The 23,642-nt window shown below is 39.3% G+C and overlaps 2 protein-coding genes, 2 long non-coding RNA genes and 1 other non-coding gene across 6 annotated transcripts; 1 reads left to right on the top strand and 4 right to left on the bottom strand.

Moving 5' to 3' along the window:
- Positions 1–268: 268 nt before the first annotated feature.
- LOC148724084 (uncharacterized) lies at positions 269–4,870 on the bottom strand. Its single transcript, XR_015991530.1, has 2 exons — positions 3,582–4,870; positions 269–2,662 (listed from the first exon to the last, which is right to left on the bottom strand). It is a non-coding gene; the product is annotated as an uncharacterized LOC148724084 (long non-coding RNA).
- Positions 4,871–5,891: 1,021 nt separating this feature from the next.
- On the bottom strand, positions 5,892–8,052 carry LOC148724083 (uncharacterized). The gene has a single exon (XM_088732602.1). The coding sequence runs from the start codon at positions 7,383–7,385 to the stop codon at positions 6,294–6,296; it is 1,092 nt and encodes a 363-aa protein (XP_088588728.1). The 5' UTR covers positions 7,386–8,052; the 3' UTR covers positions 5,892–6,293.
- Positions 8,053–8,078: 26 nt separating this feature from the next.
- Positions 8,079–12,832, bottom strand: LOC148724082 (uncharacterized). Of its 2 annotated transcripts, XM_088732608.1 has the most exons (3): positions 10,168–12,832; positions 9,569–9,648; positions 8,079–9,248 (listed from the first exon to the last, which is right to left on the bottom strand). In XM_088732608.1, exon 3 carries the CDS (start codon positions 8,943–8,945, stop codon positions 8,079–8,081), a length of 867 nt encoding a protein of 288 aa, XP_088588734.1. In that variant the 5' UTR covers positions 8,946–9,248; positions 9,569–9,648; positions 10,168–12,832. The 2 variants fall into 2 exon arrangements, with proteins under 2 accessions (XP_088588734.1, XP_088588733.1); XM_088732607.1 differs by having other exon boundaries at positions 9,569–12,832.
- A 109-nt stretch (positions 12,833–12,941) lies between these two features.
- Trnas-aga (transfer RNA serine (anticodon AGA)) lies at positions 12,942–13,014 on the top strand. Its single transcript has one exon. It is a non-coding gene; the product is annotated as a tRNA-Ser (tRNA).
- A 2,088-nt stretch (positions 13,015–15,102) lies between these two features.
- Positions 15,103–18,051, bottom strand: LOC148724080 (uncharacterized). The gene is made up of 3 exons (XR_015991528.1): positions 17,960–18,051; positions 17,548–17,590; positions 15,103–15,113 (listed from the first exon to the last, which is right to left on the bottom strand). It is a non-coding gene; the product is annotated as an uncharacterized LOC148724080 (long non-coding RNA).
- Positions 18,052–23,642: the final 5,591 nt, after the last annotated feature.

Here is a 23,642-nt window from a genome sequence, read left to right as displayed (position 1 = left end):
ATGATCAAATGGAATGTATAAAGAATAAGCGAGATAAGAATAAATAGCGTTATGAGACTAAGCGATACGTGCACAATACACTTCATGATATGATGCTGAAGTTATTACAATGGTATAAAAGCCATGTATGGGCGGGCATTACAAGTGTTATGTTCTTGTTTGGTTCACTTGAAAAAATCAAAGTCCTTTACCGTTAATCCCAGCATTCTGAAGACATCCTGTACAGGTCAAGCAACACATTGGAAATCACGAGTTCTGGGTCTAAAAATATTTCACCAGGCATTTTAATGCATCTCAATCTTTCAAGTACATTTCTTAGTCTATCATGGAAAAATATTATACTAGTGAGTTCAAGTTGGATAATCATTGGTTCCTAAATTGTTGCAGCTTCGCCGCTATTACATTAATTCCAAGAATGATGTATCTAAAGCAAAATTTTTTTTCCCTAATTTTGCTACGTATCATGCACAAACTTTCAAAGCTTAACTATAAAGGAATCAATTAAAGATGTATAGTGAACCAAAGACAGGTGTTCCTAGAAAAACATGGCCTACGCTTAGACATTATGATTACACCTCGCCTTTTTCAATTGTATCCTTCGAAGGTTTGGTGTCAAATAAACTAACATACCTACGATAACAAACCGTGCTGACAGTTGCTTTATTAAAGGGAATCAAAAGTTTCCAATGAGCACTTTTCAGGTATACACCCTGATTACAAATAAGCAGTCTTCAACGAAAGAAACGAACTATTCAGTTCTTTCTAAATTATAAACAATCATTTTTTTTTAGCAAAGGGGAACAAGAATAACGTAAATGTTAAGCCATTAAAGGTAAAGTCTCAATCACTTCTTCGCGAACGTGCTTCAAAACAAAGACTTGTAAACATCTGCAATGCTATTTCCTGCCTTTTCTCTCCGAGAAGAAATAGTCCTCTTCTTTTTCTGTGAACTTAAAGTAGCAACTTGTGAGGGTAACACCAACCTGCTCGTTCTTGTCAACTACGCATGCCGAAATCTGGAAGTTACCACGGTTGCTCTTAATGCTGTTGGATTCTATAAGAGCTGAAGTACTTTTGGATTTCTCTATACTCCCGATTGTGTCTTTCAAAGCCCTCTTCTCAACCTTTTTAACTTTTAAGACCTCGCCGAAGATGTCGATCACAACATCAGAGATCTTGGAAACGTATCTTTGAAACCGGCGGTTTGAAACTGAGTTTTATAAACCTGCGAGCCAAGGGGCTAGCCATGCGAGTCATGCGAGCCACAGTCAAAATTTTAAGAAGTTTTACTTGTTCCATTTATATTCGCATGAGAACAAGGAGCGAAGCTGTTAAAATTACGCGATTTACTCACCATTCTTGACACCAATACACGGAGTTGCCCTGGAAGTATTGTTCTCTTTTCTCTTGAATGATTTTCCACGTGGATATCAATGAATGACGTACAGGAGTCAATGGATACCATTCAACCACCCATTCGCGAGTAGCGGTAGGGCGGTAGAGCCGTACGTTTTTCTCAGAAAATATTTTTACTCAAGTCTTAAGTAATTTGATAATTAAGTAACTTAATTTTTTTACTTAGGTCTTTGTCATTTTTTTACTTAAGTCTCTGATCATTAATTGTTCAGCAGATAATTTTTGAAACGTGAAGCTGACTGTCCCTCTTATTCTCTCTCAAGCTCTGGACTCTTGCAAACGGCTCAAAGCTTTCATATTCAGATGCGGGTAGAGTTGGAACTTTTCCTCTACTCAACACTGATTACTATTTCCCTTCCCAATATCAGGCCATATTTGGTACTGGATCGTCAGAAATTCCTGTGGAGAAGACTACGGCGACAAAGGATATTTGTACATCAAAATGGGCGATAACTTGTGTGGTCAGTTTTGTGAAGCTCTGCCCAGGCTTAAACTGAGTGCTGTTGCAAGAACCCCACAAACTGTCCACCGAAAATCATGCATTGCGCGCGCAGCCTATAGATTATTCACTAATCTGTAGGTACAGATTGGTGAATAATCTGTAGGTTGCGCTGTTTCCCAGAATAAACTGTGGGCGTCTAGACAATGAGAAGACAGATGGTGACTACAATGTATAATAAGATATATTTATCAGTGACCAGTACATGACTTTTAGGGGTACTCCATTTAGGTACTCCTGATTACTTGGCAAATCTGTTCGCTCTCTATACACCTCTCCGCTCCCTCCGTTCCTCAAGGTCCATCAATCTGTCTGTCCCAAGATCTAGAACCTCTACCTATGGTGATAGATCCTTTGCGTGTGCATCCCCCATGCTTTGGAACAAATTTCCTGATTTCATAAGATATTCCGAAACCTTAGATTCCTTTAAAACCAGGCTCAAGACTCACCTTTTTAAAATCGCTTTTGATTTATAGTTAATTTTTATCTTATTTTTGTAATTACTTTAAACCTTATGTAAAAGGATTCAGACTTATATTATGTATAATGCGTTTTTAAGAACTGTATTATTATTATTATTACTGCTCCATAGGGTACTCCATGGAGTAGGGCTCCGAGTTTTTTCATCTCCCTCTTGGAGCTTTATTTTTTTAAAATTTTAAGTTTCATGTTTCAAGTTTGATGTTTGAATCAGTTCTCTGATAGGACACCAGAAGAGTTTAGAGGTTGGCGACTGTTTCTTATTTTCTGAAAAAAAAAAAAAAAAAAGGCTCATTTAATCTCCCCTCTACTCTTGAGTAAAGTGGCCCATACAGGTGAGCTCAGCTTAATGGTTTCCATAGCATGAAATTACAAGGAGTATTTCTTCTCCCCCCTGGAATGGGATGCTAGTCCTTTGCAAGGTAACCCCCCCATCTTTTCATTCTGCTTGACCCTGACAATTTGCTGGTAGTCTCTCTGTACTCCAGGTGGAGAGAGGCATTGTTTGTCCGAGTAATAAAAGAACCTGGCCAGGTCTGAAACTCGATCAGAGTCCACCACACCAATCATTAGGCCACTGGGTCTCCCACTTTCCCAGGTTCTGATTGAAGTAGGAAGTAATCAGTGTTATTATCCAACTACACTCCGTGGAGTACAAATAACACCCAAGATGAATACAAATGTCACGTGGTATTTGTACTCCAGAAAACCGGTTAGACAGGTTTTCTTGTATTGCACAAACAATGAATTGGATTTAAGTTACAAAAAAAAGGCGGATAATTTATATTATATCTCTGACGACGGAGAGTTGGAATAGCTGGTGAAAATTGATTCAAATTTATAATATAAATCGAATGAAGAAAAGCACTTAGACAACAATGAAATTTTTGTCGTTTACTGAAGAAAATAGAAACAGCAACTCAACAATGTGCCAATTCCATTTTGCTTCGCATACTTCTGTCACATTCCCTGTTAATAAATATCTGAAATTTGCCACACTGAATAACAACTTGGTGTGTTGGATAATGATTAACTGCATTATTAGACATTTTGGTGTGTCGTATCGCCGAGTATTTTACTCTACCGGCTTGACATAATACAGCACAACTTGTAAAAATACTCCTGTATTGCATTAACCACTTCATGCTTGGCAACCTGTCTGCTCCCTGCAAAGTTGAGCAATTACCCATGAAGTCTCCTCGGTAAAGAGAGGTGCTGTAATTAGTCCAGCATCTTCCCAACTGTATGGCATCTCACTTCATGCTGGGTAACCTGTCAGCTCCCTTGGAAGTTGAGCAATTACCCATAAAATCTCCTTGGTAAAGAGAGGCGTTGTAATTAGTCCACCATCTTCCTCACCTAAACTTGATGACCCTAGGCCATATTCAACTTTCTGTTGCATGAAGTAATTAAGGCGGGGGTAAACCTGAAATTTGCTCCCAAACTCAGTTTTTTGTTTTCCTTAGAGTTTGTAGCTTTGGGTATTTAATTTTACTATGGAAAACTAATTTTCCATTTATTTTCATTATTTTTATCTTTTTTAGCGATTTTAAAATTGCTGCTTTGGCTAATGGCTTGGTTACCATGGTAACGAGAATAGCATTTTTAAAAATTTATCAGTTGTTTATGCCTTGGTGTTGTGGCAACCAAGCCAAGCGGGCGGGAGCTTACGAGATACACTTTATTTAGTCTTATTTGGGGAGTTTTTCTGGGACAAAACGATTATGGGATAGAGTCAGAGGCAGTTTTAGTCCGGGTCTCAGTCGAATGTGATATTCAACGCACATAGAGCAGTAAATCAAAGGAAAAGTTATCGAAAATGGCTGGAGAGAGAAGTAGATCTGTCTACTTGAAGAAAAGAAAGACATTTTTCTGGAAGACGAAAACAGGAAGATGAGTTTGAAGAACGAAATCGCCCACTCAACTCCGAGCAGACACTGTCATCCGAGCACTTCCCTGGATGAAAATCAGCTTTCCAATAATTGGAAAAATTTTGCAACTCGGACTCTAAAGAAACTGTTGGAAACCTCCAGAGATTAAATGAAATATGCCGATGAGCTTCTTTCAGACAGCTCTGATACCAAGGAAAGCGAGGGATATAGATTAAAAGACGTGAAAAATTAATTTTTATCCACGGCGGTCTCAAACGCGCACGTGCGTGAGATAGGTGAGAAATTTTTTGAAGTCTATGTCGTTCTCTGTCCTCGATTAGGACTTATTTCCCTTACCATATCGGCCCTTGGTTCCAGTTTTTCCCTGCTGAATTTCACTGATTTATCTATTAAATCTTGGATCAGGTACAAGAAAGATTTTTAGGTTTTGTGCCATACGGTAAAACAATCACACTGTATATATTTTTCACTGAGTTACAAATTTTTCAAAATACTTACCTCGAGCACTGAAATTTGTGATGCGTAGGGTACATGTGGTTGAAAGCTATTTTCTCTTATGTGGGACCTAATCCAGAGTCAACTCTATTACAGCTCATAAGCACTTACACTTAATAAGTAAATTATGGAATAGAACTTTTGGGCACTCTTAATGGCGCGCCGCAGAGAGCTTTGCGAATTTAACAAATATTCACCATTTTGATCGGAACCAAAGATAACACGATCCACACATGAATCCGATTTCTAAGCCCTAACGGCCTAAAACTACTTGAAGATAAAGTACCAACTCCTTAATGAAGTATCGATAAAAAAAATTTTTTTGTCCGTTTTACATGGCATGGCGGAAATGTTTCAGAAAATTCTTTCTCTGTAGTCATATGCAAATTAGCTGTATGCGTTCCTTGTTTTTCGACACACGCGTCCAAACTAGTTTCCTTAGCAGTTTTTGACCATGCAAACAATAGTTTCTACAGAAGTGGAAACGTTACTGTTGTATCCCTTTTGGACTTGAGGAACTCAGTTAATGTTCAAGAGCGCTAGCCTTTGTTTTCAGTTATCAACGACGTGCCAACGGAATTTGTTGTTGAAGAAGTTGCTCATTTCACTCGTGTTTATTGTGGCCAATTTGCCCGATTTGACCATTTCTTCCAGCTATTTCCTTAAGTTTTCCTTTTAAGTGGTTAGCAAGTTGTTCATCATCATTTGTAGAATGGCATCACAGTTGGTTTGTTAGCGTAATGGTTAGAGCGCTAAACCGGCGGTGTTGCAAAAGTCAAGGGTTCGAAACACTTTCAAGCATGAATTTTTCAGGTTTATTTTCGCAAATTAAAAGTTTCGTCTATAATTGTGATGAACTTCTTCTCGTTCCGCAGTTCCTATATACTGTATTCATATATTCATCATTTCAAAACGGTATTTGTTGAAGAGGTGAATTTTACATGTTTACTTTTTCAACGTGACTGAGTCAGTTACGCCAGGTCGCGCAACATCTAGTTTCAGAGGTTTGTCTTGTCGTCGAACCAAACGCGAATTCCGAAGATATGCAATATGATTGAGTCATTGAGAGTAGGAGAATCGTGCCGGGAGAAATTGAAAAATAATACAGATGATTCCAACTGGTATTTTAATAAACTCTTGCAAAATTCACATATCATTAATTTCTCGAAATTAAGAGAATCACAAACCTATCTGTACGCGTAAATGCTACTAAAATCTCCCACGGTGAGGGTAGTATTTTTTCCTTTCTTTTTTCTCTTTTAATTTTTGCGAGTTAAGAACATCGCCACAAACTTAATAACGACAAATTTTGAGAGATTTTCGCGAATTTTCTCAGAAGTGAGTACGTTAATTCGCTGAGTACAACTGTTTATCAGGTTACTTTGAGGCTGTGCCTATTGTTCTAAAACAAACTCACTCCACAGGAACCATCATTTGTTTTCCTTGGCTATGCAGCTTCTGATATTGTTTAATTAAAGTATTGGCATTCCTGTATAAATGACTTCAGTTGCTCAATAAGGTCCTTTTTTCCTGTCTCTTGATTTAAATGGTACTTCAAAAAACGAGAAGATTTCTTTGAGCATTGCGATATTAAAGAGACTAAGCTTATTCTCCTTTGCGCACTCGCACAGATTAAAGGCATCGTAGAACAAAGGGTGCTGCGGCTTTAGTTTATTAAGGATGTGTTCCATCAGCCGTTGTCGTTCAGCTTCCTCTTCCACTAGCGATAGTTCCTTCGGATTTTGCTCGATTTCTGAGGGAGTTCGTTGCCTTTTTCTGTTTGATGTAAGGCGAGAGAAAAACCCCTGCACTTGGCTCTTGGTAAGCCACTCGTCTCGGTCAAACAACCTATTGTTCTGCTCGTCTCTTGCCTTTCGCATATCATTTGAAACTTGCTGAGGGTCAGCGTTTAGCCCTGATTGTTCGCCTTGATCAAACTTCGCTGTTAAATAATTCTTAACTTTGCAACTGAATCTAGTGGATCCTGCTCGTGGCTTGGGTAGGGCCCAGCCCATACTGACAGTGTTTGCTGGAGGCATTGAGTCACGTACAACCTGGTGGGTACTAGTTTCGCAATGTGGTTCGTCAGTGATGCTGACTGATTTAGTAAACCTCTCTGCCCAATCTCTACGGAGCTTATCATATACTGTTTCTGACAGCCTTTTATCCTTCACACAATGGTCCCCTAAGTTCAAATGTAACTCGAGCTCTGAAAACGCTTGGAAACTCTTCACGCATCCAGGCTCCGAACATTCAAACATGTCCATCTTTGAATCGTCCAAATCATCATCTTCATTTGAACCCTCTGTTCCAAGAACTGTGTATTCATACACACGTGCATTGTGAAAAGGGAAGAACTCCTTACTTACAACGAGAGCGGTGTCCCCTTGGTCATTTGAAACTAGCTGGTCGTAAGAAATCTCCTTGCCACGGCCTATTCCGTACGACCTCCACGCACGTATACATTTTTCCCCAAACTGAATGTTGTGTAGCTTGCTAAAACCATCTATCTTGTTCACTTCTAAGGTTCTCTTAGACTCGTCAACTTCATATACGCACGCGGATGTACCTTTCACTGGTCTCTCAGAGAGCGCCTTTCTCATGTCTCCCGCTGTTACGAATGTCGTGTCCTTCGTTGCAGAAACGTCGGATGCATGTTTTCATTGGGCACAGGATACGATCACATTTCAATCCTTGCCATACTGTGGCTCTGAAAAGTCATACCGAAAGACTTCAATACCTGCCCGCTGACCGATGTCTCTTGCTACGGCAATGAGAGAATTATTATGATCACAGCCAGCTTCATCGGACCTAAGGTAAACTCGAGTGATGTGGGGCTTCTTGGTTTTAATTTCTTTTAGTGTACTCTCTGTGATGGAACACACGGCGAACCAATCCTGCTGACATGTGTCAAACAGATGGGCACAGGAGTGCAGTTCTAGTTTTCCTTTGTGGTTTGGATCACTTGTGATCACTGTCGTGATGTACCAACTCATTCCTCTCTTGCCGAACCAATCGGACTGCTTCTCACGAAATCTAAGCTGGATAAATTTCATTGCCCAGTCCTTTGTGACTAATGCACAGTCTTGACTGGTGCTTATCATCTTCAGCTGATCTTGCTTTGCTGCTTCCTGGTTTATGGAGCGAACAATGTGAGCCTTCCACTGCAAAATGTCGGTTTTTTCCAGCTTGAAGTCATAGAGGAGATCATCTCGTTGCTCACTGCTGTAAGGTCTCCAGGACGGTCCTCGAATTTTGTCTTCGACTTCATCAAGGACATTTCGCAGATTTTGACACTACTTACAGTTTTCTGTGTGTTGGTGGGAACAATTTTGCTGGAAGTCGAGATCTTGTTCATCACCAAGAGCGAGCTTACGGCAATGATTAGGACATACAGCCTCCTCTGGATGGCAATGAACGCGAAAATCAGTCTTCAAGTAGCGTTTTGCTTTCTTCAGCCCTTCTTTGACTTCAGCGCCCCATTGCCTTTTCATTCCCCCTTTCTCTAAGTCTTGGACTATCATTTCAATTTTATGGAAGCCAGCTGAACCATCAGCAGCAGTGTTGTCGAGGCCTTGCAATGACTTTCTCTGTGAGGCTTCTCTGACTTCAAGAGTCTTGAATAAAGTGGAGCGACCTAGAGGTTCAAACGTCTCCTCTTGACAGAATTGCATGTACTGGCTAATCATTGTAGAGCGCGTCACTGTACGCACCACGTTCGGCATCTCAACGATGTCACCACTGTCTAACTGCAGCGACCTAGTTCCGTAAGAGACGTCCTGGTAAAAATATGGACGATTAATGAACTCGATAAAATGGTCCACTTTACTCATATCAATGCGCACACGATGATGTTTTTTCTTCTTAGGCACTCTTCCAGGACCTATTGTTTTTGCATGACACCGCGCTCTTTGTATCTGACGAGTTGACAACTTATCGTATGATGAGTGAAGTTTCTTTAACGTGCTAGTCGAATACTTATAGGCATAAAGGCTTAGAATTTGCGTTTTGGTGCTTTTGGCTTCAGCATTCTTGTAAGCGGTCATCAAAGCTTTCAGCACGTCATCGGCTACTACTTTATCATTCTTTTCTTCACCTGGAGATACCAAGGCATGAAAACGCCGCTTACCGTCGTTTGGGGCTATCACATCGAAGATCAGCATCCAGTCTTCAGCCGCTTGTGGATGCAGTATTGTCGTTGTGCTGCAGTGCTTTCATCCCATGAGTCCAGTTGTGAAGTTAGTGGTAGTCGCGTGCAAGTAATATTGCTGGCAATTTTGTCCACCGCTGCGTTGTCAGTGCTGAGAATCTCTGTGTCGGTGCTCTGAAGAGAGGTTGCTTGAGCACTCCTTATACCCCAGCCGGGACTAGAGCAAGGCTTTGGAGTGAGAAAATGACGGAATGGAGTGGTCTCCATTTCGACTGAAAGTGCTTGTATTGTAGCTCTCGCATCCGATCTGGTTGGTCTGAGAGATAAGACAGTCTCACTAACAATGGGAAAGGTAAACGAGCATTTCTGAACATGCTTTATCAGCTTTAATGCCTCTTTTTATTGAAAGAATCAGTAAAACGGTAAGGCATATTTAGGGGTTAATTTGCGAAAAAAAGAAAGGTTTCATCTTTTATCCAGCAGTGTTGTTTTCATATTAAGTTTATTCCACAGCTACTAACACATTATTTTTCTGAGTTCCTTGCCTAGTGTACAAGGTTGATGTGGCATGCGCAAGCTTAATACAAAGTGAGAAAAGTACGGACTCTTAAGGGACAATAAATAGATCGAACAAACCTTTCAGAAACTGCTCCCTCTTGATCTTGTGAACCTTCGGCAGAACCCCGCCATCTTAAACTCAACAATCGTTCAGCATGCTTCTTCCGGCAAGTGGTGCAGACATTTAGAGATTAGTGCAAACGATTAATAACTGGCGATCGTAATGTATAATATTACAGGCCTGACCAGCTGACGTCCTTGTGTATGTGTTTAAAGGAAGAGTATTCTTGAGCGGTAAGGTGCGTCGACCCGAGGGGAATGGGAAGAAATTTACACATCCGATCCACCGCTTCAGAATATTGCCGCTCACTAAGTTGCCAGCTACGCAGGCCAGTATCGAAAAAAAAACAAAAACAAAAAACAAAAAAATAAAACAAAAACAAAAAGAAAACAAAAAACAAAAAGAAAACAAAAACAAAAGGAAAACAAAGAAGACCAAAAATATTTAGAAAAAGGAAGAAATTTATTCACAGTTTAGTATGAGCTACGGGAAAGTTGAAATGTGAGCAACAATAACAGAAACTTTTAGGAGTAGTGCATAGTAAGGGTAGACTTGTAGGAGTGCAGGGCTGGAAAATAGAACTAGCGAACCACAAGTTAAGGCTTATGGTACTTACGTGATCCAACAGCAGCGATTACGCCAAATATAAGTTTAACTTGGTCGGCCATTTGGAAGTTTACAACGTGACTGCCCGACACACATGTAGTTTTCCCGGTGTGGGCGGGGTATTGGCAGGATCTTGGACCCCTCCAGAATCTTCCTAGTGAGTGTCGGTGCCTCGGGCAGATTGTCATACCAGCGAGTTGATTTCTCGACAAATGTTGTATTCCCGTTCTTGCCATGATTAGCTCGGCTTCCGTAACAGCGCTGCATTTGGATAAGTGGCAGCTAACAAAATAGGCGGATATATCTGCGTTGCAGTCGGAGAGCAAAACGTGCTTCGTTTCTTCCCTACTAGACCCACACGGAGTCTGTACTATTTCGTAAAGAGAACAATTTAAGGGTTCAGCAGACATCTGTCCGATAAAGAAACACTACAGCATGAATGCTTGAGCAGTTAAGTCAGTAAATGTACGTGACAACTGGTGTAGATCCCGACGAATTTTAATTGAATTACTACGAAGTAAACAAAGTTTCGAAGAAGGGAAAAATAATCCGGCAGAGGATAAAAGAAGCTGTTAGGAAAACGAGCTCTGTTGCGTCTTGCCGGAAAAAAAAACATCTCTTGCTACTGAAGAGAGGTTAAGGAAATAGTACCGATAAGATCTTCGACGTCCACTTCTCTGTGGTTGATGATAACTGAATTAGTTGGCAATAACCGTGCAAAACAAACACAGCTGTTTTACTTAATCAGCGCTTCATGGGAGATGACAATGGCCATAAACTCCAAAAATACCTTGCCTTAGAAGTGTGGAATAATATGCTCTTCAGTTAAAAGAGACAGCTCTTTGTGTTTAAGAACATCGTAGAAAAAAATTTTTATGGACACAATTTTAAATAACGCTAATTTGCATAATTTGTTAACTATAAACACAGGTCTTTCCTCTTTAGAACACCAATGTTTTCAACTTAACGGCGAAAAAATCGCATGATATGTATTTTCAATATAAAAATCCGCTCTTCAGTTTTATTTGATGATTTGTAACAAGTTCTCAGATCCCAAATTTACCTGTTGGTCGGATCGCGTTATCTTTGATTTCGATCAAAATTGCGAATATTTGTGAAATTTGCAAAGCTCTGTGCGGCGCGCCATGAAGAGTGCCCAAAAGGTTTATTCCATAATTTACTTATTAGGTGTAAGTGCTTATAGGCTGTAATAGATTTGACTCTAGATCATGTCCCACATAAGAGAAAATAGCTTTCAACCACATGAGACATATAAAATAGAAAGCTCGTTAGAGTTGAAAATACGGCTTCAGCAGCGTTCGACTTTTGTAGCTAAATAATGGAGGTGGAGGGCGGGGGGGGGGGAAACTGGGTGCATTTGAGGTCACCTTGAAAAAGATCTCGTAAAGAATGAAAAAACCAGACTGATTCAAAATAAACGCAATATTTGCTCATGGGATAGAAGTATCGACTTTCACAGTAAAAATCAGGGAAATCGGCGAAGGTCCGAAATTTGCCTTATCCGTTCTTAGGTGGATAGCCTCTTAAGCTCTTAAAGGTGCACAGATGGCAACAGCTATTCCGAGCCTGCGAGCCATTCCTAAGTATTAGTGCTGCGGTTTGAGCTTTTCTTTAAGTCTTAGTCCTTGAGCAATACGAGTCAGCGAGAGCTCTGCAATTGGGGTCTACTGCTACTGCTACTGCTGCTGCTGCTGTTGCTGCTACTGCTGCTGCTGCTGCTGCTACTGCTACTGCTACTGCTGCTGCTACTACTTCTAGTTACTACTTCTGCCACTGCTACTGCTACTGCTACTGCTACTGCTACTGCTACTGCTACTGCTACTGCTACTGCTACTGCTACTGCTACTACTACTACTACTACTACCTACTACTACTACTACTACTACTACTAATACTAGTTACTACTAATAACAGGGTTCTTGCACTTTTTCAGGAACCCAATTCAAGGACTTTCTAGGTCATTGTCAAGGACCTTGGCTCTCAAATTCAAGGACCTTTTGCATTTAACAAGAGCTAATAGAAATAAAACGCATTGCGTGCAGGACCGGCCGAAAAACTCCAACGAGCGTGACTTCAAGCGTGACTTCAAGCATGCACATCAGAGTGATCATGTACTAGGTAACCAAGGTTATTTTCAATGCACCAATCAGGTACAAAATATATAAAATAACGTGTCAAACATCATAATCGGACGCGGGATTTGAAAGGAAAACTCGTTTTCGCGATTTGTGCCGGAAACTTGCACTTTCAACACCGAGAACAAACGTAAACTTCGACTTTGATTCATCTGCACTTATTTTCAAGGAGTTTTCAGAAAGTTTCAAGCAGCCGAGACTAAATTCAAGGGATTTCAGGTCCTTGAAAACAAAAAATTACATTCAAGGACTTTCAAGGACTTTCAAGGACTTTCATGGAGCGCAGGAACCCTGTAATAATAATAATAATAATAATAATAATAATAGTAATAATAATAGTAATAGTAATAGTAATAATTACTAACAGGCCGACTGGGAGCAGGTCATGAAATTAGTCCGAGATAAACCCGTAAGATGTTAAATCAAAGACAACGAACTGAATATATGAAATTCATATATCTGAAGTGCGGTTATAGAAACGTATTTGTGCACGATCCATGCAGTGAAGAGCACTATTTAAGCAATAGTGAAATCAGACCTGAAAAAATTCAGGCCTGTACGGGATTCGAACCACTGACCTCTGCGATACTAGTGCAGCGCTCTACCAATTGATGACCTGCTCCCAGTTGGCCTGTTAGCTCAATTGGTAGAGCGCTGCACTAGAATCGCAGAGGTCAAGGGTTCGAATCCTGTACAGGCTTGAATTTTTTCAGGTCTGATTTTCACTATTGCTTAAATAGTGCTCTTTACTGCGAGGATCGTGCACAAGTACGTTTCTATAACCGCAGCTCAGATATATGAATTTCATATATTCGTTGTGTTTAATAATAATAATAATAATAATAATAATAATAATAATAATAATAATAATAATAATAATAAGAAGAAGAATATTATAGTTAACAGTCCTGTCATGCAGATAGGTTACGAATCTTCGCCCTATCTTGCTTAGCCCACTAGCATCCAAACGTGTATACTGCATAAGAACAACATACTGAGAAGCTCGGGTTCTGCTTTAGATCCAAAATATTGGATCTGATTTTCAAAGTGCAAGATATTTGTTGAAAAAAAAAAATTAAGGTTGTACATAATATACACCAGTATACTTACATCTGCACCTCACACCCGCATCTTATCCTCACTCCCTTTTCAGTCCAACATAAAATGAGCATCAACAGATACTAATTACAAATTGAGTTTTGATGTCTGAACATCTTGATGCTTGACACATTATCTAGGACGAAATACTACGCCGGAGACCTAATTTTCTTGACAAAATTTCCCTTCATTTCATGATTTTACCACTTGAAAAACTTCTCCTTGATCAACCAAGAATAGTCAAGCAACCAAGATATAACAATCAAGCTTAATTTTTGGATGATTATTTTTTTCAATATGGCACTTTAACACATTTAAGGCCTGAGGGATAAATCATGAGTTGGAAAATTTTGTTACCAGCTGACTCTGACAGGACCTGATGGACAATTGGACACAAGCCTAGTGAGACTCGATTTTCTCCCTTGCTCATGATTGGAGACTAATAAGCCTATGTGTATCTAAAAAGAGTTTTCTGCAACAACAGTACTTACAAAAGATTGCGTTTACAAGCTGTTTCTTTATCCACATAAGGGAATTCTTTAGCTGGAACAAGTGTGTAATTCTGAAAGGAAAGATATAGTTAAATAGCATAAAACATGTAGGTAACAGTATATTTATAGCTTTCAGATCTGAAATCAGATTTCACACTAACCCTGGGTTATCAAAGTCAAAGTCAAATTCTTTAAGCACTCTAAACAACAAACGTGTCTAGTTACAATGATAAGGTTGAAATCGGATATCAGCATTATCAGGCACCTCTGGTAGCCACTTCAGTCCATGTAACGATCTCACCTTCCTGCCCATCCCACCCGAGGGGAGGACATCCACCACACAGTGATCTGGTGTGTGGGAAATTAACGTCTCCTACCCCTAACCCTGCAGGAGACAGGGCCTACGGTTTATTCGTCCTTGTCCGAGAAGACTAGAATATCTATCCATTCCTTGATGTTATAAAAAGGTAGTGAATTCTCCTCAGTTATTTTAGACCACGAGTATTGGTCCGGCCAGGGCTTGAACCCTTGACCTCCTGCACAACACAATCCGGCACTCTAACCAATTGAGCTGACCGGGAGGCAGGTTATCTAATAACCCAGCTTTGGACATTGCGGCCCGCGGTGCTAACCTAATAGTCAGCTTACTGTATTTCCCAAATTAGGGTTTACTTTTACTTTTGAGAGTGATTGGCATCTTACGTCTCCTTACTGTATCACTATTGAATCAAGAATTATGGTGGTGAGAATATAGCAAATGATCACTAACTAAATATTGTCAAACAAATTCACCTTGTAAATATCATAGCAAATGTACAGAGATTGGTATGGAGAATATGCAAATTAATCATGTTAGGGTTAAAGTCCTAATTGTTATCATTTACCTCTGCTTGTAACCAATTAAGGGCTAGAAGGGTACTACCACCTGAACATCCTTTTGACCGAGAACATGAAATCAGTTCCTGACACTGAGGTCTGTTGTACTCTGGTGATTATAATGAATGGCCCACTGGCTTTCTACACATTCAGTTGCAGTGAAGGCCCTGAATAAACAAGATGAAAGACAACTTAAATTTGAAACACTTACAAATTTAAGACTCGTCCAGAGTGAAAAATAATATTTGTTTCATTCATTTTCTCCTTAGCTTCTCAGTCACACATTGGAAAAAAAAAAAACAAAGTGTAAAACTCACCAACAGCTAGCTTCCACACTATTCCCATCCAGCAGGGCATAAAAAAGAGAGAGCTCTCATTAGGAAAAAGTATTCATTTAGCAGCAGGAATGAAGTCATTTTCATCTCTTGATTTAACATTAAATTGTAATTGGCCATCTCAACACTTTCCCCATAATGATTACAGGTATAATCAACATAAACAATGCTGTACTATTATGATAATAAAATGAAAATTTTTTTATGGTGCAAATGATTACTGCATCTAAATACAAAATGTACAGTATCAGCTGTTATAAAAATCCATCATTTACAGGCTTTTAAGCATAGACTGAAGCAAACAAAAAGGAACAATGTCACCAGTTAGTCATTCATTGGCTAAATGATCAACATATCATAATGCAACCTTAATCTAAAAATAATTATTGACGGTATTATTTCAAGACTTTGTTTTTGAAATGTTACAGAAGTCTGTTAACAATACTTAGACGCAGCAGTGCATGGATATTAAACGGGTGTTACGAAAACTAAGACCCTCGAAAACAAAGACCTAAGACCCGTCTTAGTTTTCGAGATTACAAACACTAAAGACCCCCTAAAATTGAACCTGTCAAAATATAAAGTCAAATTGTAACCAAAACAGGTCTAATCTGTCAAATTGTCTCCTGTCCGATCCTTTCCACCAAGTTTTAGGTCAAATTTAATGCTAAATTTAGGGGTCTTAGTTTTCGTAATCTCAAAAACTAAGACCCCTCTTAGATTTTGTAATTACAAAAACTAAGACCCCTCTTAGATTTTGTAATTACAAAAACTAAGACCTCAAACAAACCAGTCTGTAAAATGTCTACAAAGTCGAATTATGACTGTTCAAAGACTATAATCCATATAACATCCAAAAACTACAATTGTACGCGTGCTAGACGATCTGTTTCTTCTAAAATAATTGAGGAGAATTTGCTACCTTTCTATAACATCAAAAAATGGTTAGATATTCTAGTCTTCTCCGATAGGGACGAATAAATGGAGGTCCCGTCTCCCTCAGGGTTGGGGGTAGGAGATGTTAATTTCCCACGCACGAGATTACTGTGTGATGGATGTCCTCCCCTGGGGTGGGATGGGTGGGTTTACTGGGCCACAAGTTCCTTAGCTTCTAGCTATTAAGTGCTACCGTCTATAAATAAAGCCAGCCAGCCAGCCTAACAATTTGCACACATATATTTTCAGCATTGTGGTTTTATGAAGACAGTGAAAGCCCTACACTACCTACGTATAATTGTACACTGAAAATATGCCTCACCCCAATTGATCTTCAATTTTGTTGTTTATCCTTTAAATCATAAAATTGGCTTTCTATTGGAGATGGATGTTTTTCTATGTGTCTCTGTGATCGAGATTGCGTTACCAGTGACAGTGCTGAATAACCTATGCACACACACTAGGTTTTGGTGGATTGCACGTGGACACTAAATAAGAGCCCACAGAAAGCTCCTCTTCGACAATAAATCCAGTTAGATTTCCCGTGTTACTGTAACATCATGAAGTGAAGAAATGTGACAAAAAAGTGAAGAAAAAATGTGATGTCTTCACAAATGGTTTTACAAAATGGGGTGTAATCCAGCTGTCAAGGAAACTCTCCTGACAAGTCCAAGCTCCAGAAAATAAAATTTCCCTGGTAGAATCAGTCACATCTACTTAGTTCTACGTTTTGCCGACGGATAATATCGGCAAGCAACAGTAGCCACCCTAGTTCCACTTCACAGGTTTTGTAAGTTTTTACGCAAGAAGTGATTGGTAGCGGCCAGGACAAATTGGAAAACAAAACTTGGGGAGTCGCAAGGAATACCTAGTCGCGAATTCCAGTGTCGGTGATTAACTCCTTTGTTCGGAAGCAAATAAAATCAATGTTAGCGCTTTCCCATATGGCAAGCACAGCAGAGTTTTTGCTTAATTGATCGAATATGAGCTTTCTGTGGGTTCTTAATTTAATGTCCACGGTCGTAATTCAACTTTGTAGACATTTTTAAAGAATGGTTTGGTGGGGGTCTTAGTTTTCGAAATTACGAAGACCCCAAAATTTACCGTTAAATTTGACCTAAAACTCAGTGGAAAGGATCGGACAGGAGATAATTTGACAGATTAGACCTGTTTTGGTTACAATTTGACTTTATATTTCAACAGATTCGATTTTTAGGGGGTCTTCGTATTTGTAATCTCGAAAAGTTTGACGGGTCTTTAGGTCTTAGCTGTGTTCGTTTTCGAGGGTTTTAGTTTTAGTAACACCCCATGTTAAACAGACAATTGCACTTTACCCATAAGCTATATTCATAAGCATTTCTCAAGATTCTAATGAGTTTAATTTGTTTTAACCCTATAATTTCTGAAGCTGTCTACCATATGATTATGATTAAGAAGGGTGTAATGAAGTTTATGAGTTGATAATTTTATGCAAAAATAATAACAATTATAGCTGCACCTTTCTTTGATTCGTCACAGCTGACACCTTTCCATCTTTTCTCCTAAAAAGAAAATGATCATTATAATTACCATTAAAAAAATGTCAAACAAACAAACTTATTAATTTTATAATTGAAAGAAAAGGAGAAAGTATCTCTGCTGGCATGCAAGTGGTAACTTAAACACACTGTACTTAGTCACACCAGATAGAAATTTATCCTGGCAGTGGATAGTATTATCCAGTCTTCAAACAACTGGAACTTGTTAAATAGTTTTGGATATGCATCATTTTTAATGTTGTTAATCTGCAAATTAATGCACATACATGCATTTTCTCTAGATGAATTTGTGACTTTGCAAATTCAAATCAAATTATCCACTTAGTTCTCTTTCCTTTTCTAACCTATGAGATGTGTATTCTGCTTTCTTACCAGTCACGATTAGGTGGTGTATTGGAAGAATTCAGCTCTAGTGTACAACAGCCAGAAGGTGTCATGGCATCATTAGCAAAAAGGACATGATAATTGGCAATCCTTTTTATGCTATTTATCTGCAACTTGTTGTGATATAGTGCAGATACTCAAAAGTCACATAGTTGCCACAACTCTTTCCTATGACTTTTGGATAATTGAAAAGTAAAAATTTAATGATGACCAATTAATGGTGCGCTTAGAGTAAATATGCATCATTATAATTTCCCTATAGGAAGAAATTTAGTTTGAAACATCAAATATCACTCGATTTTCTGTCGGAAATCAACTTAATGAACATTCAAGTACTTTTTTGAGCAAGCAGCTGGCACCTCGTGATGCTCAATTGGGAGAAGTGATCGAGGAATATTAAACTAAAAATTTTAGAGAAATAAAGCCTTAAGATATTCTTCATCTCGTAAGTTACATCATTTTGTATCATTACTGATAGTTCTACCACTATGAAATACAATTTGCTACTTCTTTAATTGCCATTCCTGAGGCATTATCGCAAAAGATGCGAATTAACAAAATTTCGAGTAAGTTACAACATTTTGAATCATTACTGATAGTTCTACCACTATGAAAATACAATTTGCTACTTCTTTAATCGCCATTCCTGAGGCATTATCGCAAAAGATGCGAATTAACAAAATTTCGAGTACAGAATCTGTTATAATTATTCATATGTGATAATTCATTTGCAGAATAATACACGTTCCAATGAATAGACACTATATCCCACGGAAGATTGATATACTTTTGGATCCATCAAAAGTAAAAGTAATAAGACTAACCTTAAATACAGAAAGACGCCTGCTGTATTCCTCTGGATTATTCAAGTATGCCTCGTTGAATTCTCGAACAAAATTCTTAAACATCGAAGACACAACTGCCTCGTCTGTTTCGTTAAATACGAGGCTTTGTAACCCGTTTAAATCTCTCCCTTGAGTGGAAAGTATGTAAAACACCGAAGCGACCGACAAAATGTAAAACATCTGCATGACTTCCGCCTTCAGAACTTTCGAATGTGGCGATACGATGGTGGTTAAGGACCGAACGACAGAAAATTACCAGGCGCACTTTCAGTAAAAAGAAATGTAGGCCCGCAACACGCACAAAGCCTCCTTTTCCTGATCTATCAGCCTATTTTCGAGGGAACGGATCGGAACAATGACAAAGACTTCGCTTTTATAAGAATCAACAATGACGTGTTCAAAAGAAAGCCAAATGTATTTGATTTCGTTTAAAAATCTCTTTAAAGGTCGTTTTTCTTTCAAAGTTGGCAGCAAACAAGATGTACAACAACTTCACTGATCTCAGCGATTGGTACAGGTATCATAGAAACGTAGCGTCCAAAGTCGGGTGGGTCACGCAAAGTTTCGAACCGTTCGAAGAACATGTTTCCTATCTAAATTAGTTTAAGATCTCATATGTTTTGATTGACATCTTCAGCGAGGTCTAGAAAATTGACAAAGGTGAGAAGAGGGCTCTGAAAGACACAATGGGGAGTGTATAGAGAAATGCAAAAGTGCTTTAGCCCTTTTCGAATCAACAGCACAACCGTGGTAACTTCCACTGAGATTTTGGCATGCTCAGTTGACAAGAACGAGCAGGTTAGTGTTAACTTCCTTGGTTACTATTTTCAGTCCAAAGAAATAAAAGAAGACTATTTCTTCGCCGGGAGAAAAACGAGCAGGAAATAGCATTGCAGACGTCTGCGGATGACGTGATCGATGATTAAGTTCGCGAGGAAGTCAGTCAAAAACTGGGTGACAGGGTCATGAATGGTCTCGGTGCATTCAAAGAGCTGGACTTTAAAGTGTACGTTTCTTATTCAGGATATAATTTGAAAATTAACAGTGATTGAGACTTTACCGCAAGTGGCTGAAAAATTGTTTTCTTCTCGTCCCACGTTGCTAAAAAACAAAATGATTGTTTGTAATAAGACAAGTCCGTTTCTTTCGTTGAAGACTGCTTATTTGTAATCAGGGTATATACCTGAAAAGTGCTCATTGGCAACTCTTAATTTCCTTTAAAAAAGCAGCTGTCAGAAATTGTTTGTTATCGTAGGTATGTTAGTTTACCTGATACCAAAAAGTCGAAGGAGTAAATTGAAAAAGTCGAGGTATAATCATGATGTCAAAGGGTAGGCTATGTTTTTCGGTGAACACCTTGGTTTGGTTCTCTATGCGTCTTTTCCTCTTATCTCACTTATGCTATTTATATTCCATTCGATTATGTATTACTTCAAAGGAACGAAGATCCAACCAAAGTATTGTATGGCATATTTTTAATGAAGAAGACTATCGAGCTGTTTTCCTTAATTTTTATTACTGCCCCCTTTGTGGGCACTCAGACCATCCCATCGCCAACAACGTTACCTAATATGTTTTTTCCATGCACAAATGATTTTTAATGTATTGCCTATCCTACCCGCTATGCCAATGCTGAGGTCAATGTTAAAGAGATTAAAAGATTGCGTTTACAAGTTGTTTCTTTATCCACCGAAGGGAATTCCTTAGCTGAAACAAGTCTGCAATTCTGAAAGGAAAGATATAGTTAAATAGCATAAAACATGTAGGTAACAGTATATAGCTTTCAGATCTTAAATCAGGCTAACCCTGGGTTATCAAAGTCAAAGTCAAAGTCAAATTCGAAGTCCCTAAGCACTCTAAACAACAAACTTATCTGGTTACAATAATAAGGTTGAGATCGGACGTCAGCATTATCTGGCGTCTCTGGCAGTCGCTTCAGTCCATGTAACGATCTCACCTTCTAGCTTATCGCACCTCAGGGTATGACATCCACCACACAGTAATCTCGTGCGTGCGAAATTGATGTCTCCTATCCCTTACCCTGCAGGAGACAGGGCCTACGGTTTATTTGTCCTTATCTGAGAGGACTAGATATATCTATCCATTTCTTGATATTATAGAAAGGTAGTAAATTCTTCTCAGTTATTTTAAGACCACGAGTATTGGTCCGGCCGGGGCTCGAACCCTCAACGTCCCGCACAACACAATCCGGCGCTCTAACCAATTGAGCTAACCGGGAGGCAGGTTATCTAATAACCCAGCTTTGGACAATGCAGCCCACGGTGCTAACCAAATAGTCAGCTCACTGCATTTTCCAAATTAGGGTTTACTTTTACCCTTGAGAGTGATTGGCATCTTATGTCTCCTCACTGTATCACAGTGACTGTTGAATCAAGCATTATGGTCGTGAGACTTATATAGCAAATGATCACTAACTAAATTGTCAAACAAATTCACCTTGTAAATATCATAGCAAATGTATAGAGATTGGTATGGAGAATATGCAAATTAATCATGTTAGGGTTAAAGTCCTAATTGTTATCATTTACCTCTGTTTGTAACCAATTAAGAGCTAGAAAGGTACAACCACCTGGACATCCTTTTGACCGAGAACATGAAATCAGTTCCTGGACACTAAGGTCTGTTGTACTCTGTTGATTATAATGAAAGGCCCACTGGCTTTCTACACATTTAGTTGCAGTGAAGGCCCTGAATAAATAAGCTGAAAGACACCTTAAATTTGAAACACTCACAAATTTAAGACTCATCCAGAGTGAAATATATTTTTTTCATTCATTTTCTCCCTAGCTCTCAGTCACGTTAAAAAAAAAAAAAAAGAGTGTAAGACTCACCAACAGCTTCCACACTGTTCCCATTCCGCAGGGCATAAAGAGGAGAGAGCTATCATTAGTAAAAAGTATTTATTTGGAAGCAGGAATGAAGTAATTTTTCATCTCCTGATTTTACTTTAATAGTCAGGTGGCAGATAGCAAAAAAGTGATTTTCGCTAAACATTTTGAGTAGAAGCAGGAAACATAGCTTAAAATCTTTTTCTTAATTGTCACCCTGATTAAGAATATTGCTGTTTCCAGCTTGAGAGGGGGTGTTTCTTTCGGGCTCTTCACGCCTACAACATGGCAACGAGGCTGAACTGGTTAAGGTAATAACAGCAAGACAAACAGTACCACATTGATGAAAATTTGTCATATGATTCAATAAAAGGCTTAACAATTAGTAGTTGACATCAAAACCAAGGCACTAGAATGGTCACTTGACCACGTTTTCTCTTGGAGCATGAAAGCAAAGCTGGGGAAAAAGTTCATATCAAAGAGTGGAATACGTTTAAAACTTTGCAAGATTCATCGCTTCAAAGCAGGAGGGCTAGTAGGAATAACACGGACAGACTCTGCAAGGGATCGTTGGTGCCTAACCTATAATGAGCGAGCCAAGCTTTCTGAGGACACAAAAAAGATGTTTGGCATTGGAACCGAAAAAGAAGGTGTTGCTCACAAAGACCTTGGAAAGGCAAGAATTCAGCGTGATGAAGAAGACGTTCAAAAACTTGTGTCACACTTTAGGAGATATGACCCATTTCGTAGAACTAAAAACTTAGTTGTAGTCACGACTGGAGATGTTGCAAGTGAAGAAATTAAGCAAGATTTGCTGGGAGCGGAAGAAATCGGGAAGACTATCGGGAATGAGTTTGTCAATGCCAGGTTGATTAAGAAAGAAGTTAAGTTTCACGACAATTTAAAGCAGAGGAAATTGAAGACTTTTGATACTTTGTATTCCGTACCAGTAACACTTGATAAGTATAAGACTATTGCCGTGAAGGCAGACCGAGATCTTTTGAGACGAGTGGTAGTTGCACTAGAATCTGGCCGCGAAGCTGACGTTGACACTCTCTTACAAAGAAAACTTTCACCATTTCCCCTATCGATAGCTACACTCGACGGATGCCTGAGACTAGCTTCAAGCAAGTCGGATCTTGCTAGTATCTTACACAAGAGTGTGGATCAAAGTCAGCCCCCTACCAGCCAGTGCCAGACATGTACTATTATCGATGGAATGGCAGCCGTCCAATCCCTTGGCAATACAACAGGTACAAAGACGTTTGGAGAGTGGAGTACCAATCTTCATGGCGTTCGTCGTCTCCCACTTTTCAGACAAAATGCACAACAGTAGATGTGGTATTCGACTGGTACAATCCAAATTCTATCAAGGAAGTTACCAGAACAAAGCGGAGGAAAGGGAAGAACATAGGTATTAGAAGAAATGTGGAGAGCAGGGAGCAACGAATTGGTAACTGGGACAGGTTTATTGTCGTTGAAGAAAACAAGGCTAGCCTTGTTCATTTTCTGTCCACTGAAATTTCACAGCATTATGAGACGCATCCTGTGCGCGAGCTGGTGGTTAGCAGAGGGTTTAAAAACATACTGAAGGTATGGTCATCCCATGCATCTAGAGAAAGTCTGCAGGAGCTGTCTTCCGACCACGAGGAGGCAGACACTCGAATTGTACTCCATGCTAGAGACGTAACCACTACAGGCTACAAGCAGGTGAACATCTTGTGTCGTAACACACATGTTCTTTTCCACGCGAAAGCGTCTTGGCCGATGCCGAGGCATTCCTATGTCAACTCTATAACCATGGAACAAATGTCAAAGATATAAATAAGGAGCGAGAATCAGCATTTCGCAAGGTGAAAAAGAACCTTGATTCCCTTGCTCCTACAAAGGATACACTGCTGCTTCATATAAGGTGGGCGAACTACCAATGCAAGATTTGGAACAACAAAAGAGCCTCGTCTATCCCTGGCTAGTGCA

The sequence above is a fragment of the Stylophora pistillata genome, chromosome 9 (genome assembly GCF_964205215.1).
Source record: "Stylophora pistillata chromosome 9, jaStyPist1.2, whole genome shotgun sequence".
Classification (NCBI taxonomy): Eukaryota; Metazoa; Cnidaria; class Anthozoa; order Scleractinia; family Pocilloporidae; genus Stylophora; species Stylophora pistillata.
The sequence above is the reverse complement of the archived record's forward strand: the minus strand, read 5'-3'. Positions and strand labels throughout refer to the sequence as shown.

Excerpts from the sequence above, each read along its gene's own strand:
- LOC148724083 (XM_088732602.1), bottom strand. The coding sequence starts at position 7,385 with ATGAGAAAGGCGCTCTCTGAGAGACCAGTGAAAGGTACATCCGCGTGC.
- LOC148724082 (XM_088732607.1), bottom strand. The coding sequence starts at position 8,945 with ATGCTGATCTTCGATGTGATAGCCCCAAACGACGGTAAGCGGCGTTTT.